Raw genomic sequence first — 15458 nt, forward strand, 5'->3', positions numbered from 1 at the left:
TTCCTGATCCCCAATGGCATAAGAAGGCAGAGCGGCAGCGGAAAAAATTGGCAATAAGTGAAAAGTGAAAGTGAAATGTGTGTGAAGTGGTTGCAGTATAGTGGGGCAGTGTTTTAGAAGAAAAAGGCCCAAAAATGGCATGAAAAAGTTCCTGATCCAGAGAGGCGGCAGCAGTCAACAAAAAGGCAAAACAAAAAGTGGCAGCAAAAAATGGGCAATAAGTGAAAGTGATAAGTGTTCTGTGAATTTTTTTATGCAGATCTCTGGCAATGTGTGTTAGTGTGTGCAAAAATGGAAAAAAAACGCGGGAAGATTCCCCTTCCCATTCCAATATTCAATGTCAAGAAAAGGAGAGAAGCAATAAGAAGTGCAGCGTGTCGTCGCTCTCTTGAATTGTGAGGTGAGGTCTTGGTGATCTCCCACTCTCTTTAGTGCTTCTAGTCCCATTATGCCTCACCTTATTTTAACCCACCCAAATGTGTGCTCTCAGTGAAATGTGTCTGGAATTCTTGGAATTCCTTTGGTTGATCTGGTGCGTTTTCGTTTTCGTTTCGTAAATCGTTTGTTCGAAAATCGTCGCTAACGTATTCGCACATTCCCGTTCCACTTATCGTGCGGGTGGAAAGAGAACAGCCAATGCTGCAAGCAACGCTTCTAGTTATGAACCAAAGGTAAGTCTGACCTTGACATTTCTTTACTGTTTTTATTATTGCTAGCATACTCCTCTTTGCTATAAACACTTATTGTTTCTTATTCTTATAATATTCTTCTTCGCTCGGGTTCTTCTTCTCTCTTCTATTCCCAAAAAGAAACATTGCGAGCATTCGTCTCTTCGCTTGAATGTTTGTGTGCGCGTGACAGTGGTTGTGTGGGAGAAGGATGGAGGGAGAATGGAGGTGGAATGGAGATAAGCTGTGTGCCCTGCATTTTTTTGAGCTTTCTTTGCTTTTCAAGCATTCTTCCTCCCTATTTAGAGTACATATTTTCATAGATTTTTCAAAGAAGTTTATTTCGTTTGTGAATTTAAATTCGAAAAAATATTATACACATATTAAATACAATAATTTCAATGTTGCAATAAATTGTACAATTAAAACGGATATTTACAGTGATTCCTCCTCCGCGTCTCCCGAATCACGTCACACTGATCTCCTCATCGCTGTCGGAGTTGGAGTCATCGTAGTCGTCGTAGTACAGCTTCATGAACTCAGAGCCCTGCTGCTGCTGTTGTTGTTGCTGCTGTTGTTGCTGCTGCTGCTGCTGGTGATGGTGGTGTAATTGTGCTGCTGCTGCCGCCGCCGCCAGCTCCACCTCGCGCATGGCAGTAAAGTGCGGCGAGTGGTGGAGCTGCTGCTGCAGCTGCTCGAAGCGCCGCTGCTTCGCCTCCTGGATGCTGCTCTCCAGCTTGAACTTGAGATCGGCGGCCACCAGCTGCTTCTGCATCTCGGCATTGATCTTGGCCTGAAACTCGGCCGCACTGCTCCCACCCGGCGGCGAGGAGGCTGCCGATGAAACCGTTGTGGCTGCTCCGCCCCCAGATCCGCCCGTGGGTGTGGCCCTGCCCGACTGATCGCTCATCTTGAGGCTGGTGAGGAGTGGGGGTGGCGAGCTCATTTGCATTCCCGCATACCCCGCCGAGGGATGACACGGCGAGCTCCTGCTGCTGACGGACTGCGGTGATTTGGGTGTGACAGCAGCCGGCGGCGGCTCATCCTTGGCAATGCTACCAGGCGGCGGCGGCGGCGTGACACTGCCATTGGGCGACAGCAGGGAGGGGGAGATCGGTGTGAGGGGTCGATCACACTTGGCATCGGACAGATCCGGATTGGGATTGTTCTTGTTGGGCAGCGTCTGGTCGCGGGAACCGCCGCTGGCCAGCAGCTCCCTCTCCTTGGAGTTTCGCCACTTCATGCGGCGATTCTGAAACCAAATTTTCACCTGCAAACGAAAGGATAAAAACCCGAGTTAGATATGGATTCAATCTTGCAATGAAATGGGTAATTAATGCTGTCCATCTTCGGATGGAAAGCTGTCTGGCCCAGGCAGCAGCGGACTCTAGTTTTTCCCCCCAAAAAACTTTTCATGGCCACAGGGGCGGATGAGTTCCAATTCCTTCAACGTTTTTCCGGTCACAAAACAACTTTTCCCTCCGACAAATAAACTTTTCTGTGGCAAATTGAATCTACAATCTACCAACTACGCGTCCGCCCTCTCAGTTTCCCCCTCCCTGCTCAACCTTCTGCGTTATGTTGTCGTGTGTGTGGGCGTGGCCCTGGTCCTGGCCAGAGTAAAAGTTTGAACTGCAATGCCAGCGCCAGACGCCCAAGCATATCCATAATAAATGCAAATTAGAGAGACATTTACCCAAAAGCGGCAACAAATTGATTAGAGGCCCGGCCGCACAGTGGAACAAAACAAAGTTAAGTGCCGAGAAAAGTGCTGCATAGTGGTGCAAAATGTGCAAGGAAAAGTGTAAAGATTTCTACGAATTTGCGGAATATTTGGTTGCCACTGTTGAGGCCACAAAGTTGGTCCAGCAAAAATGCTGTAAGTTTGCCATTCATTCATTCCCCCTCTAGACAGTCTTTGTCCATTTCTGTCTCTCTGTTTATCTGTGTGTCTCCCTGTGTGTTTTCCCCTGTTGCTTTGCTGCATTTGACAGGCAAGCAGCGCCAAGGCACAGACACTTGAAGCAGATTTGCAGGATACTCTGGGACCTGGACCGTGCCACCACCTCGGCGACTGTTTGTGAGTTATTATGCAGTGGGTGTTGCGTTCTTGTTGCTCCTGCCTCTTGTGTGCATGCCTATGACACAGCAGGACACTCGCACTTTGTTGCAAAATGCCCAAACAATTTGCAACAATTTATGGGCCGCACTCCTTCTTCTGCGGTAATTAGATTGTGACTTGATGTGAAATTTTCGAGCAAATTGATGCGTGAAATTGGAAAACGGAAAGCCATTGCCGTGCCGACCCTAATCTCTAAGCATTTATAAATAAATAAGTAAAAAAGTTGCTGACATGTTAAACAAGCGATTAACCGCAGAGATTTCTTCGACAGCCAAACGACTATAATGCCCCAGGGACACGTGCCAAAAATGTTTTCAGTTTGCTGTTCCGCTTACTTCCGGTCATTGAGTTTTCCAACCCACCAGTGGGAATCCAACCATCAACCCCATCCCCGCAAGCAATTGAAATAATAAGCTCAGGCGGCGATAAGATTAATGATTATGGCTCCCGTCCACAGCCCAAAAGTCAGTCGTAACTGGCGGGGGAGGACAGAGGACCAGAGGACAGAGACTTTTGCTCTAGCCACCGACTGCCCACCGTCGTCATCGTCTCGTCTGTTTCTGATGGAAATTAATTATAAAGCGTGCAATTTAGTGTGCCAAAGAGGGGGAGGCGTCTCGGAAAATTGGGCAGCGCACTTCCTTCCTTTCTGTCGCAGACTTTTCTATTTCAACTTTCTATCGGCGGCTACCAAGTTTAATGAGCTTGAAATTATGACGTTTGCCTTCGCACAACACAGACAGTGGGCAGAAGCTAAAGATTACGTTTATAATTAGAACCTGTTCCAGTTAAACCGATGTCTACCGATGTCTCGGACTGCATGCTGTAATTATTCCGCAACGGAAATTCCTCAATCGAACAACTCGCATCGCATGGAAATTGTTAGGAGAAATATCAATTGCAATATTACGTACACCGAAACGGGTCGAGTTTTAGTTATATTATTGTACTGCGAGTACTCGTAATCGTAGTCCCCAGCTTGTTAACAAATATTGGCCATGTAATGTGCCCCTGCCCTGCCCTTGCCCCGCGTACATCATACATATAATTATTGTCTAACACAAAAATATTCGCTTAATATTTGCCGGTCAGTAAATAATTAAAATTTATGCTAATATTTATGGTGGCGACGACGACAAAACCCAAATTCAAATTCAAATTCAATTGTTGTGCCACGTAATTAGGGTAAATGTTTTTCCACAGCGATTTAAATTAAGTTTTAAGCCGGGAATGATGTTTATTTAATAGAGTTTTGTGTGGCAAAAGCTGAACTGTGGTTGATTTAATTTTGCCTTTAATAAGTTCCTCTGCAAAGCTTTATCTCTTTCATTGCAATTATCATTTCAATTACAGTCCAGAATGAAGTTCTTTTGCAGCAATTTTCCTAAGCAATTCCAGCTAAACTGTTTGCCACTTTGTTAAAGAGCCACCACACATATTACTCTCTGCTCCCTTAGCGTAGTTCCCCTGCCATGTAGAGACACAGAGAGAATAAGCCAAAACGATAAGTAACATATTTTTCTGACACGCTGCCAGCATAACGCGCATGGAATTTGTTTGAAGTTTTTATAAACCACCCAGAAATGAGAGTCAGCTCTTGCTGACTATTGTGGGAGTGGGTAAGCGGTTCAGTTTCAGCTACAAATTGCTTGGGCCAAGTGCGGCCTGCCCTGCCCTGCCCTGCCCTGCCCTGCCATTCCCCTCTACTACGTTTTTGCTGCCCGAAAATTGACTTTGGGCAATGAGCACAAGCTGTTGTTGCGCCGAGGGGAGGCTGGAATGGAGTTGGAAATGGGAATGAAGTCGCTCCCCCCTGCCCATTCGAGTTTCTGACTTCTGCCAATCTCGGCCGGGGCAACATGTGTTAACTAATGAGGCTGGGATACGGGATGGTTGGTTGGCCGCTGTCAACCCATTTGGGCCACCCCCGAAATGTCATTCGATATGCGGCGTAATAGCGTATTAAATAGTCTGCTACTATTTGCCAAAGTCATTCCAACAGCAGTTGGCAGTGCGTTTTGGGTTACTGTCCATCTACTGGCCATGCTCGATTTGTGCACCCAAACCCAAACCCAATCTCAGCTCCTGCCGCTCCTCGTTGTGGTTATTGTTCTAGTGGAGGGTCCCAGCCCCCACAGTGGCTGAAGTGTTTGCCAAATACTTTGGATTGTGGCGGGGCGAGCATTTATTTAGCAATTTGTCAACAATTTATTTTGTAACCAAAGCTGCAAATGATGGTTTTTAATGTTTCCCAAGGGGAGGGAGCATCCAGAATTGGCAAATTGAAATGAAATTTGAGTTATGAACATGTTTCGGGTGTGTTTAAGTGTTCTTTGATTGCAGACAAGTGAAATGGAAATGTAAATTGATTTGGCATTAATAGGGGAATCAAGAAAGTGCAGGAAGTTGAAGATGTTTCAAGTCTACGATAAGTTAGGAGAGTTTTGGATGGATGGAAACTTAAGGAAGGAAAGGGACAACTATGGGAAATGTGAGTGCTATGTATGTGAAATCAAAAGATAATTCTTGAGAGCTGAATCAACCATTCAAAATATTTACTTAACAATATATAAAATTTATTAAATTATTTTTATAATAACTCAGCCCTAAATCACTTCATTTGTAGTCTCACAAAACTATCTAAAACTTAATCCATCTCAGCAATGGAATCACTATTTGCTAGCCACTAAAAAGGATAACAAGGCTCATAAAAAACAAAGGCAAATATCACAAAAGACCAACCCAAATGGAGTGTGTTAAATATCTGCAGCAAAAAGGGGATTCGGGGACTTCCCATTCAGCAATTATTTATCATTCGAATTCATTTAAAGCCGCCGCAGAAAGAAAGAAATCGAAATCACAAACCAAATAAAAACGAAATTTTGGAAAAATGTCTGCGCCCTCACCACCCGCCAGCGACAGTGCCACCAATGCCACACTCCACACTGGCAGACTGAAATGAAAATAAAAATATTTATAACGTGAAAAATGCCAAAAGTGCCATACAGTGAGAGAGAGAGAGAGAGGAAGAGAGACAGCGACACAGTCGGGGAGATTCCACAGTTGATTGCCGAGCGTTGGCGGGAATTTCCTTTATCCTTTATCCTTTATCCGCTCTGGCATTCTGGCCCTGCTTTACGAGTATTTTCTTTTTTTTTGCTCCCCCATTTTTCGACAAATCAAAAACAGACGAATTTGTTTTGGACATGACACTTAAAAAGTTGCCGCAGAGAAAAGAGAGAGACCCAGACACGTGTGTGTGTTGGAGTGTGTGTGTGTGTGTTTGCGGGTGTGTGTGTGTCGCTGTGTCTGCGGGGGTTGCACGGCAAATATCAGCCTGCCGCCTTTAGCCCATGGCCTTTTGTGTATTGATTTAAAAATGCAAATCACATTTAGCCTCAAGATGTTTTCATTTCCGCTGTTTTGGCTTTGGCTGTGGCAGACGCCTGGAGACAGCAACCAGGGACCAGAGAGCAGCCAGCTCTGAAGTGTCATTAATGGCAATTAAATTTATAGCGAGCGGATTATGAGGCTGGTAACTGTCAGTTGCACTGCCCCCACTGAAGAGGGGCGTGACTGATGGACAGAGTGTGTGTGTTTGGGCTTATTGGAGGGTGTGTGCCACGATGGGAATGCTCTCAAGATGGTAGCACAGCGGATTAATCTGCGTAGATTGTGGTTTTTAGTGTTTTGATTTGAATACTTTGCAATGTGAAAATCTCTAAATTATCTTCCACTCATTCCCAAGAGAGTTTTTATTCATTACGAATGCAGCTCCTGCCATTCTCTCCGCTTTATTTACTCCAATCTACCAGTTAATAACCATTAGGATACTCGGCCACGCCTTTGCACGTGACTTGCATTCCAAACAGTCGCGGGGGAAAAAAAAGCACAGACCAGAAAGTCGCCCCATAAATCGCGTTTTGAGCTGCAATAAACGCACGCGGTTTTTGGCCTGGGCCCGGCGCGATTTTTCGAGTGCGTTTGTAAAAATCGCAATAAACGTTGCAATGAACAACACTCGAAATGATGAATCACCTGAATCCGCAGCCAGCATTCACCATTCACCATTCACCATCATCAATGCAACGTTCGGCAGACCACAAGGCACGCGACGCTGAAACCATTCCTGGACATCTCTCATGTGGCTGCTCCGGCTGCTGGTCCACTGCAGGCCCAGTGCAATATATGAGAATATTTATGGCAGGCAGCGGTGAGTGGTGTGGGGGGGCTGCAGTGAAATGAACAACAAATGGCCGCAAAAAAGTGCAGCACAACGAAGGATGAAGGCTCTTAAATCATGTTGCATACAGCTAGGCGCAATGCAATCCACTCACACTACAGCCATACACACACACTCGCACATACACTCAACCTGTGTCTCTCGAGTGTGAATATCCGCACTCGTTCATCACCCACACCCACACCAGCAGCAGCAGCAGCAGCAGCACTCGGACCGTTGTCCAGGTTCTCCCTCAACCCACAGCCCACAGCCTCGCATCCCCCAGCAGCTGCTCGTTAATGGAGCTCTCAGCTTTCTCTCGGTGTCGCCATGGCCGCCGGCTGGCCAACACTTTGTGTGTCCTTTGTCCTGGGTGCCAGGTCCCCATTCGTGGGTCCAGCTACCGCAAGCCGGACACCCGCTGCGTTATGATTGCGAATTTTTCTGACATTTTTGCACATTTTTGTTGCTTCTCCCTGCCCACTTTGCCTTTTGTTTTTGTCACCGTCGACATTTTCTCCATTTTTTATTCGTTTTCCATTCTCACAATTTGACAAACTGCAATTGATGAATGCTTTGAACTGTTCTCACTCAAAGATTTATGGGCAAAAGTGGGGGATAATAATCATAAAATAATAGTAAGGGCCGAGCAGAAAAGCAACCGCTGTCAATGGGATTTTGAATGCTGCAAAAGGAACCCAAAATGTGCCACATGTGAATGATCTTTTCTAAGGGTTTTGAATTGCTGATTTAGTTCTATAAACTTTCCCTTTGTTTCTTTACATTTTCCCCCATCTTTTTGCTACTCCCCAACAAGTCTGGAGTTGTTGTGGAACTGTCTAGATCCACATAGACGCTGCCTGCCTGCCTGCTTGCTGTTCAACGTAAGCAACTGCAAGTACAAAACGATTTAGAGCAGCTATTTGTGACCCACTTCCACACCGTAAGCCGTAAGTCAATAACAACGCAACTTGTATAATTCCGCACTTGGCAAATAATCGATCGACGTTTAAATACGAGAATTGCAGCATCTGTAGCCACAGCCAATACTTGGTAAGATTATATTCCAGACGGAATGCCCGACCCCGACCTAGGTCTAGGGGCATTATAAGATCATTAAGGTGTAAGTGATCGATCGATCGAGGGGCGTGACATGTGCAATGAGTTGATGAATTCATGTTTCAAATCCAAAACTGGACACGCTTATTGTGCAATTATGAAACATTTTTATGAATCATATGTGCTAGTGAAAGGAGGAACAGCAACAAAAAAAGAGCTGCACTAATTTGGCAGAACATTGTCAGTCATCAGCCTCATCATCATCATCAGCAGGACTCTGCCGCAGCCGTCGGCCTTTTGGCATGCATCCCTTTCAACGGTGGTGACAACTGCTGGGTCCTGGCACTGTGTCTGGGTCTCCGACTGCCACTGTGATTGAGTTGTGATCGATTACATTGTGACAAGCCCGAATTGGCCACGCAAATTTCGCTGCCATGTGAAAATGCGAAAAGGTTCTTCCTCTGCATTGCGCTTTCTCTTCTTCGAGTTTAACAAAAATTAATTTAATTATTGCATGACACACAGAGCGAAGGAAAGGGCAGCCAAAAAGAAGAAAGAAATCAATGAAAGCTGCCCCTCAGTCGTGTCTGTCTGCCTTCTCGACTTCAGCTACAGTCTCCTCGGTCGAAATGAATTTCTTATAGCTCGTTATAATTTCATTATATTTCCACGCCACACACACAGCTCCACAGAGCACTCTCCGACCTTTGCTTATATATCAGCTCTCGCTCTGCCTCTCTTGTATATATTTGGATATATACAGGCAGCAGGCTGGCTGGCGACCACCCAAGACGACAGCCGCCCCGCCCGACCCCAGCGACTGCGCATTTCAAGGAGCAACCGCCCTGCCCTGCCCTGCTCCCATTTCCTTCTGCCTCCTCTGCTGCCATTTTCCACTCTGCGCAGCCATTTCCGAACCGAAGAGCTTTGCTCCCTGTTCCAGGGCGGAGTTTTATTTTCATTGTTTCGCTCTTTGTTTTTACTGCAGGAGTGCGAGGACGAGTACGAGGACTCTGTGTATATTTTATATTCCCGTCGCCTTTTGTTGTCTGCTTATTTAAGGCTGATTTGAAAAGTTTCATCAGCGGTTAAATATAATTTTACGAGCATAATGGCATCATTTTATTTATGCTTATTATTATGCTCTTAGTCTGGCGGAGCTTATTGATTTTTCCAGTGGCATATCACAGGCAATGGATGGATGCTTATGGATTGCTTGCACCAACAAAGGGTCAAAGTTTAGTGGATAAAGTTTGAGCAAAAAGTGAATAATTAGACGGGGAGAGGAACGGACAAATGCTAATTGAGTGTTCGGTTTGAAAATGTTATAGGGAAAGAGTGAAGAATCTCTTTGAAAGAACGCGGAGGAGATCAAAGGCCACCTGGGGCACTTTGTCAGCGATGCAGTGGGATTAAAATGGAAGGAAAAAAGTTACAAAGGGGGCACCCGGATTTGAACCAGGGACCTCTCGATCTGCAGTCGAATGCTCTACCCCTGAGCTATACCCCCAACTGATAAATATCCCCAAATCTGTATAAATAAACTCCCAGATCGAAGCTCACCTGAGAGTCCTTGAGGCCCAGTCTTTCGGCCAGCTTCTTGCGATCCGGCTTGCTGATGTATTTCTGCTGCTGGAAGCGCTTCTCCAGCCCCTTCCTCTGAGAGTCTGAAATAAAAGCAACAATTATAAAATATCCATTGGGGGCTTGGTGTCCCACTCCACGCACCTGAGAAGACGGCACGTCGCATCATGCCACGTCGTGGCTTGCCACGCGTCGAATGGGCCCATGGGAAGCCCTGGCCCGGCGGCAGGGGAAACACTTGGGCGCCAACTGCAAGTGCAACAAACGGTGGGGAGAGGGAGGAGGAGAAGGAAATGCATTAGACCAAAACACTTGTTAATGCGCACAGCGGGTGGGCTGTGTCCAGGACTCAGGACTCAGGACTCTTACCACTCATGTAGGGATTGCGGCAGTGCGCCAGCAGCGAGTGCAAGTGCGGATGGTTGAGGGTGTGCGGCAGGAACGGGGTCGGTCGACTGGGCATGGGCTTCGCAATCACCGGATGAATCGCTGGCGGTGGAGGCGGCGGCGGTGTGGGCAATCCCCCGCCACCAGCTTGACCGTTTAACAGTTGTTGTTGTTGCTGCTGCTGCTGTTGCTGTAGCTTTTCTTGCGTTAATCTTCGATTGCCGTTGTCCTCCATGTCGCCATTTGCATTGCCCAACTCCTGGCCAGAGTTACTCTGACTCTGGCTCTGGCTCTGGCTTTGGCCATTGCTGGTGCTGGTGCTGGTGCTGTGATTGTTGTCGCTATCACTAATTGTGCTGCCAGGTGACGACGACGAGGATGCGGCCGTCGTCGCTGCGGTTTGCGGTTGACAACTATTGCCAGGATGCTGCTGCTGCTGGGGATGTGGATGTGGATGCTGCTGCTGCTGCTGCTGCTGCTGATGGTGGGAGTGTGGATGTGGATGCTGTGCATGTGGATGCCCCGCCAGTTGATGCGTTAGAAATGCGGGATGCGGAAAATGGGCTGCATGCCCCGGCCCATGATGATGATGATGATGATGCGGCGGCGGCGGCTGATGGTGATGCGAATGTTGCAACTGTGGGTGCTGCTGCTGCTGATGCTGCTGATGGTGTTGGTGATATTGATGTGTGTGTTGTTGCATAAAGTTTTGTTGTAGATAAGGCCATATATGCTGCGGTTGCATGAATTCTGTGAGCGGAGGAGCAAGAGGTGGGAAAAACAATTAGTGGTGAAAGCAATTAACTATAAATAGGTGCAGGAAGGTTCAGCCTATGGGCAGTCACTGGTTAAATGTGTGGTTGATCGAGAGAGAGAGAGGGGAAACTAGAGGCAGTTAGCCAGAGGAAAGTATAACCCACACTCCTTTATGTTTCGTTTCTTATACAATTAAATCATTATCTTTTCGGCTACACCCCACAACCCACACGCACTTTGAAGTGCCAGCCAGCATTGTCAGATTGTCAGCCGTGGAACACACAAGCTGGCAGCTCCAAGACAGCGCCCCTTGCCATCTCAAGACAGCAACCCTTGATGCGTGTCTTGTCTTGTGTCTCCTTGCCAACTTCCAGACAGGCACCCCAACATGTACTCCCACACATCGCATAACCCCAAAACAATGGCAGCCGAAATCTGCTTTGAAGTGTCAGTGTGAAGTTGGCATAATTAAACCCAAGCCCCCAACCCTCCACCTTCCACACACAGGCAGACAGACACAATCGCACCTTGAGAGCAAACTTTGGCGCCTTTCGCCTCGGATAGGGGTGAGTTTTTGTGGGGAGCTTTGGTGGCTGCATTTCATTTTCTAATTAAACACCCCAAAAAGGCAGCAGCAGCAGGCAGACGCCATTGCTGTGGCTGTCTCGCTCTCTCACCCACGCACCCACGAGCACTGTTTCTGTCTCTCGTTTCACGCACATTTTGACAGGATGGCAGGCAGGCTGGCTGGCACTCGCTGCAGGATATGCAGGATATGATTTTAATTCGATTAGAGATATGAAACAATTAACGTATTAACGCCTCTTTAGTTCGCTCCTGTGTGTGTCCCCCCCTGTGTTCCCTCTGTTCGGTTTGCTGCCTCGCATCTTTGTGGTTCGCAAGTTTTTGCCTGCCCACCAGCACCCCCCAAAAACATTTCCATTTCTGTGGAGCCTCCAATTTCCGTGTGTGTGTGTGCTGTGCGTTGTGGTGTGGCACATGTGTGCCTAATGAGCGCACAAATTAAGTTATAATTGTTCGTTCGACTTTTGTTTGTTTTCTGTTTGTTTGTCGGCGGTTGCTGCCCTGCCCCCACGACTATCTGCAGCTGTGCGAAATGTGCAAAATATCTGCCGCTAAACGAAAGTTTCTGGCCTGCCCAAACAAAAAGTTCAGCTGTGTGGCAAAAAGGCAATTTAGTTTTGGTTTTTGGCAAATCATTCTAATTGGTTCATTGATTGGGAAACGATGCTAATTGCGGGTGTGAATGTGGATGTGTCAATTAGTTGAATCTAGTGGAGAAAGATGGAAGAGTAAATGCCAGGGGGAAGCCTCCACAATTATCCTTTAAAGCGACACAAAGATCGCCTCAAGTCTTTTCTTTTAACTCAAATTTCATTAGGGTTCCATAAACCACTAATATATATTGATAAGCGCTGATATTTCCCTTCCATTTTAATATTTCTGCCACGCTTCTGCCATAAAAAATAATCACAGCTAAAATCGTTCCATTTTAACCCTAAAATATTGCCAATAAAATCGCATAAAAAACGCAGATAAATTATGGGAAATCAGCTAGTTGCAGCCCACTCATTAATATTCGAATATAAACCCGACAACAGTAATCACATGACAATTACAATCCCACAATCCAGCAATCCCACAATCCCGTAAATGCCACAGAAAGAGAGAACAAAGAGTGTCCACGGCACACATTCAGATTCAGCTAAAAAACGGACGAGGCTGAGGCTGTTACATTGACTGATGGACGATTTGTTCCGCCTACTTTTGGTGCGGTCCCACAACCCTAAGGATCCCAAGGATCAGCCACAGTCATCCCCCGATGCAAGCAGCACGCGCAGCCGCAATGCAGCGAGCGGAAGAGACAGAGGATCGCCGCGGAAGTCGCATCGGAAGAGCGGAACTGGTTGCGGCACGGCATTCAGTTCGGTGGGTTTCAGGCCCAATAATTTAAACATGATTAGGTGTGGTTGTGTTTTTACAGCCTGCCAGGCCCCGAGGGCTTAGGGCCACACAGACAATAATAAAAATTCACGGCGCAAAAAGCGAAGGCAAACTGCGAAGTACCAGGAGAAGGATCAGCATCAGGGAACATTTTTGGCCCAGATTTTTGTTATTCTTTTGGCTTTTCATATTGCAATTGTATGTCTGTTTTGTTGATGTTTGGCATTAGCCACGGCAAATTAATTGCCAAGCCTCGTTTGTGTGGGGATCCGTTTTGTTGAGCCTCTCGCAGGGATCGACGCATCTCTTACCATTCCGCACGCGAACTCCCTCCCGTGTGTCGCCCAGGATGGCGCTGACACTGAACTTGAGAATGGGTTTGCTGTTGCTATCCTTCAGGATGGTGGTTGCCCCGGCCGCCGGAATGGTGGTCTCCTTGGGCTCCACTTTGGGCAATTTGATTGCCTGCATCTCCTCATCGTCCAGCTCATCCTCCTCCAAGTGCGGCTCCTCCTCAATGTCGGCCACAATCTCATCCGCCGACGAGTCTTCATCGTCGTCCATCTCCTCGATGCTGTCGACACTCTCCGCACGGCGCTCCCGGCACTTATCACACTTGTAGCCGCGTTTCGAGCAACTGCAGCTGTCCGGCCGCTGCTCCACCGGGGACACCGACATCGACTCTGGTGGCGGCACCTCCCGCGACTCCACGACTCCCGATTCCCCGGCACGACGCGACAGGAGCATCTCGCTCAGGCTCGACTTCAGCTGGCTCTCCGTGTACGTCTGCTGTGCATGCAGGAGACTGTCCACGAGGAAGGCCGTTGACATTACGCTCGATTCTCTCGCTCTGTGGGAGTGCTTTAAGTTTCTTCTTTCTGTTCTCGTATCCCGTGTGTGGCCGTCGCGTTCGCGTCGAGTGCTCAAATCGAACTGAATGCAGAGCCCGTGCAGACTGTGACATTATCCTCGGCGCAGGACCTCTGCAGCAGCAGCAGCAGCATCTCGCAGGAGCACAGCACAGGGGTTGCTCGGCGGTGGTTGGTCCGCGTCTCCTGCCCAGTCGTCGTCGTCCTCTGCCTCATCCGTGTGGTGTGGCACGTGATGCTGCCTGCCAGCCGCCTGCCTGCCTCCTTATGTACTCAGTGTACTTCTCTCTCTCTCTCTCGCTCTCTGTTGCTCTCTCTCTCTCTCTCTCTCTATGTGTGTGTGTGCTCGTTATTGTTGTGCGCTTTTTATTTGATTTTATTTGTGTGAAAACAATAAAAATTTAATTTTCTTGTTTTGTTGCCTTTGCCCGTTGCCCGTGCCTCTGCCTTGAACTGTGACTACCTCTGGCTCCCTCCCTCATCCTCTCTATGTGTGTGTGTGTCGAGTCTTATTAGATTTGTTGGCACCACCACAGTGGGGCAAGTGGGCTGCTAAGCCCATGCCCATGGCTGTAGCTTTTGATCTTTGGAGGTTGCCATTTTTTTCCTTTATTTGAGAACAAATTTTGGAGCAAAACCTCAAAAGGATTACTGATTAATTGCTGTTTAATCAATAATAAATTTAGATCTGTTTCCACATGAATCTCAAATATTGTTGAATGCCAAAAGTGCATCCCAATTTTTGTTAATATTTTATTTAATTTTTACTGCATTTAAAAGTGAAATTTAATAGAATTTTGTTTGTATATTTGGCATACCATTTCCCATAGCTCTTTTGAATTTGTTCGCGCAATTTGTTGCAGGCAGCACCAACCCCAGCCCAACGACAATCATCAGCTAACAAAAATAGAGAAAGAAAGAAAAACTAAGCCAAAGAGCGCACACAGCCAAGGAGTCAGTAGATTAACTTTTATTATGACCGCAAATTAGTTGTCCTCGTCGTCGTCGTCGTCGTCGTCGTAGTCGTTGATGACGACAATCTACAATCGACGACAATGATGACTTATTTACTCAAAGTAAATGCGAAAATTGCTACGAATCGGTTATGTAAGGCTATGAGCTTAGAAGAGGCAGCAAAGGATGGAGGGAGTGCGAGTGCGAGTGTCTGTGTATGGCCTGTTGGCCTTTTCTATGACTGTGTGTGAGTACACCCCCACCCAATCTATTGTATAAGAACTAGACCCACACACACACGCACTCGCACACACACTCGCAGCAGCAAATATGAGAAAGAGACAAGGCTAGTGAGAGCAAGAGAGAGAGGAGCAACCCTTGTTGCGGCGGCTTTCGGGGCTTGGAAAAGTGCAAGTGGTTGGGTTGCCGCTTGCCGGCTGCCAGTTAGCCCAGCCCGTGTCGGGGCGTGGCCTCACTCGAATCGGAAACCCATCAAGAGGGGGGTGGGCGGTGTGCCGGGTGTTTAGCAGGCGGAAAAGTGCTCTCCACAATAATAGGAAGAAGTACGACGAGGAGCGATAACAAGAGGCCATGGGGCTGCTCCTTCCACTTGTCGATTGTTTTGCGCTGCCATTTGTGGCTTTTTGCTTTCATATGAAGCACGCCTCAAAGGATTACCCGAACCGAACCCCCGGCTCCAGCTCCAGCTCCAGCTGCAAAGTGGATCCATGCTGCTCCAGATTTGCCTCCTCTGCTGGGGCTGCTCTGCTCTGCGAGTACATAAAACATGCTCATATAAGCGTATAAATATGTGATAATAATGATTAAAAGTTCTCATCATGCCATCATCATTTATGCAAAGGATTTCTCAC

The 15458-nt window shown here is 47.3% G+C and overlaps 1 protein-coding gene and 1 non-coding gene across 2 annotated transcripts; both read right to left on the reverse strand.

The window, feature by feature from the left end:
- Window positions 1–996: 996 nt before the first annotated feature.
- LOC117894957 (myb-like protein Q) lies at window positions 997–13677 on the reverse strand. Its single transcript, XM_034802287.1, has 5 exons — window positions 13075–13677; window positions 10025–10792; window positions 9800–9904; window positions 9635–9738; window positions 997–1938 (listed from the first exon to the last, which is right to left on the reverse strand). Exons 1-5 carry the CDS (start codon window positions 13592–13594, stop codon window positions 1135–1137), a joined length of 2301 nt encoding a protein of 766 aa, XP_034658178.1. The 5' UTR covers window positions 13595–13677; the 3' UTR covers window positions 997–1134.
- On the reverse strand, window positions 9510–9581 carry Trnac-gca. Its single transcript has one exon. It is a non-coding gene; the product is annotated as a tRNA-Cys (tRNA).
- Window positions 13678–15458: the final 1781 nt, after the last annotated feature.

The sequence above is a fragment of the Drosophila subobscura genome, chromosome J, assembly GCF_008121235.1.
Source record: "Drosophila subobscura isolate 14011-0131.10 chromosome J, UCBerk_Dsub_1.0, whole genome shotgun sequence".
In the NCBI taxonomy this organism is placed as follows: domain Eukaryota; kingdom Metazoa; phylum Arthropoda; class Insecta; order Diptera; family Drosophilidae; genus Drosophila; species Drosophila subobscura.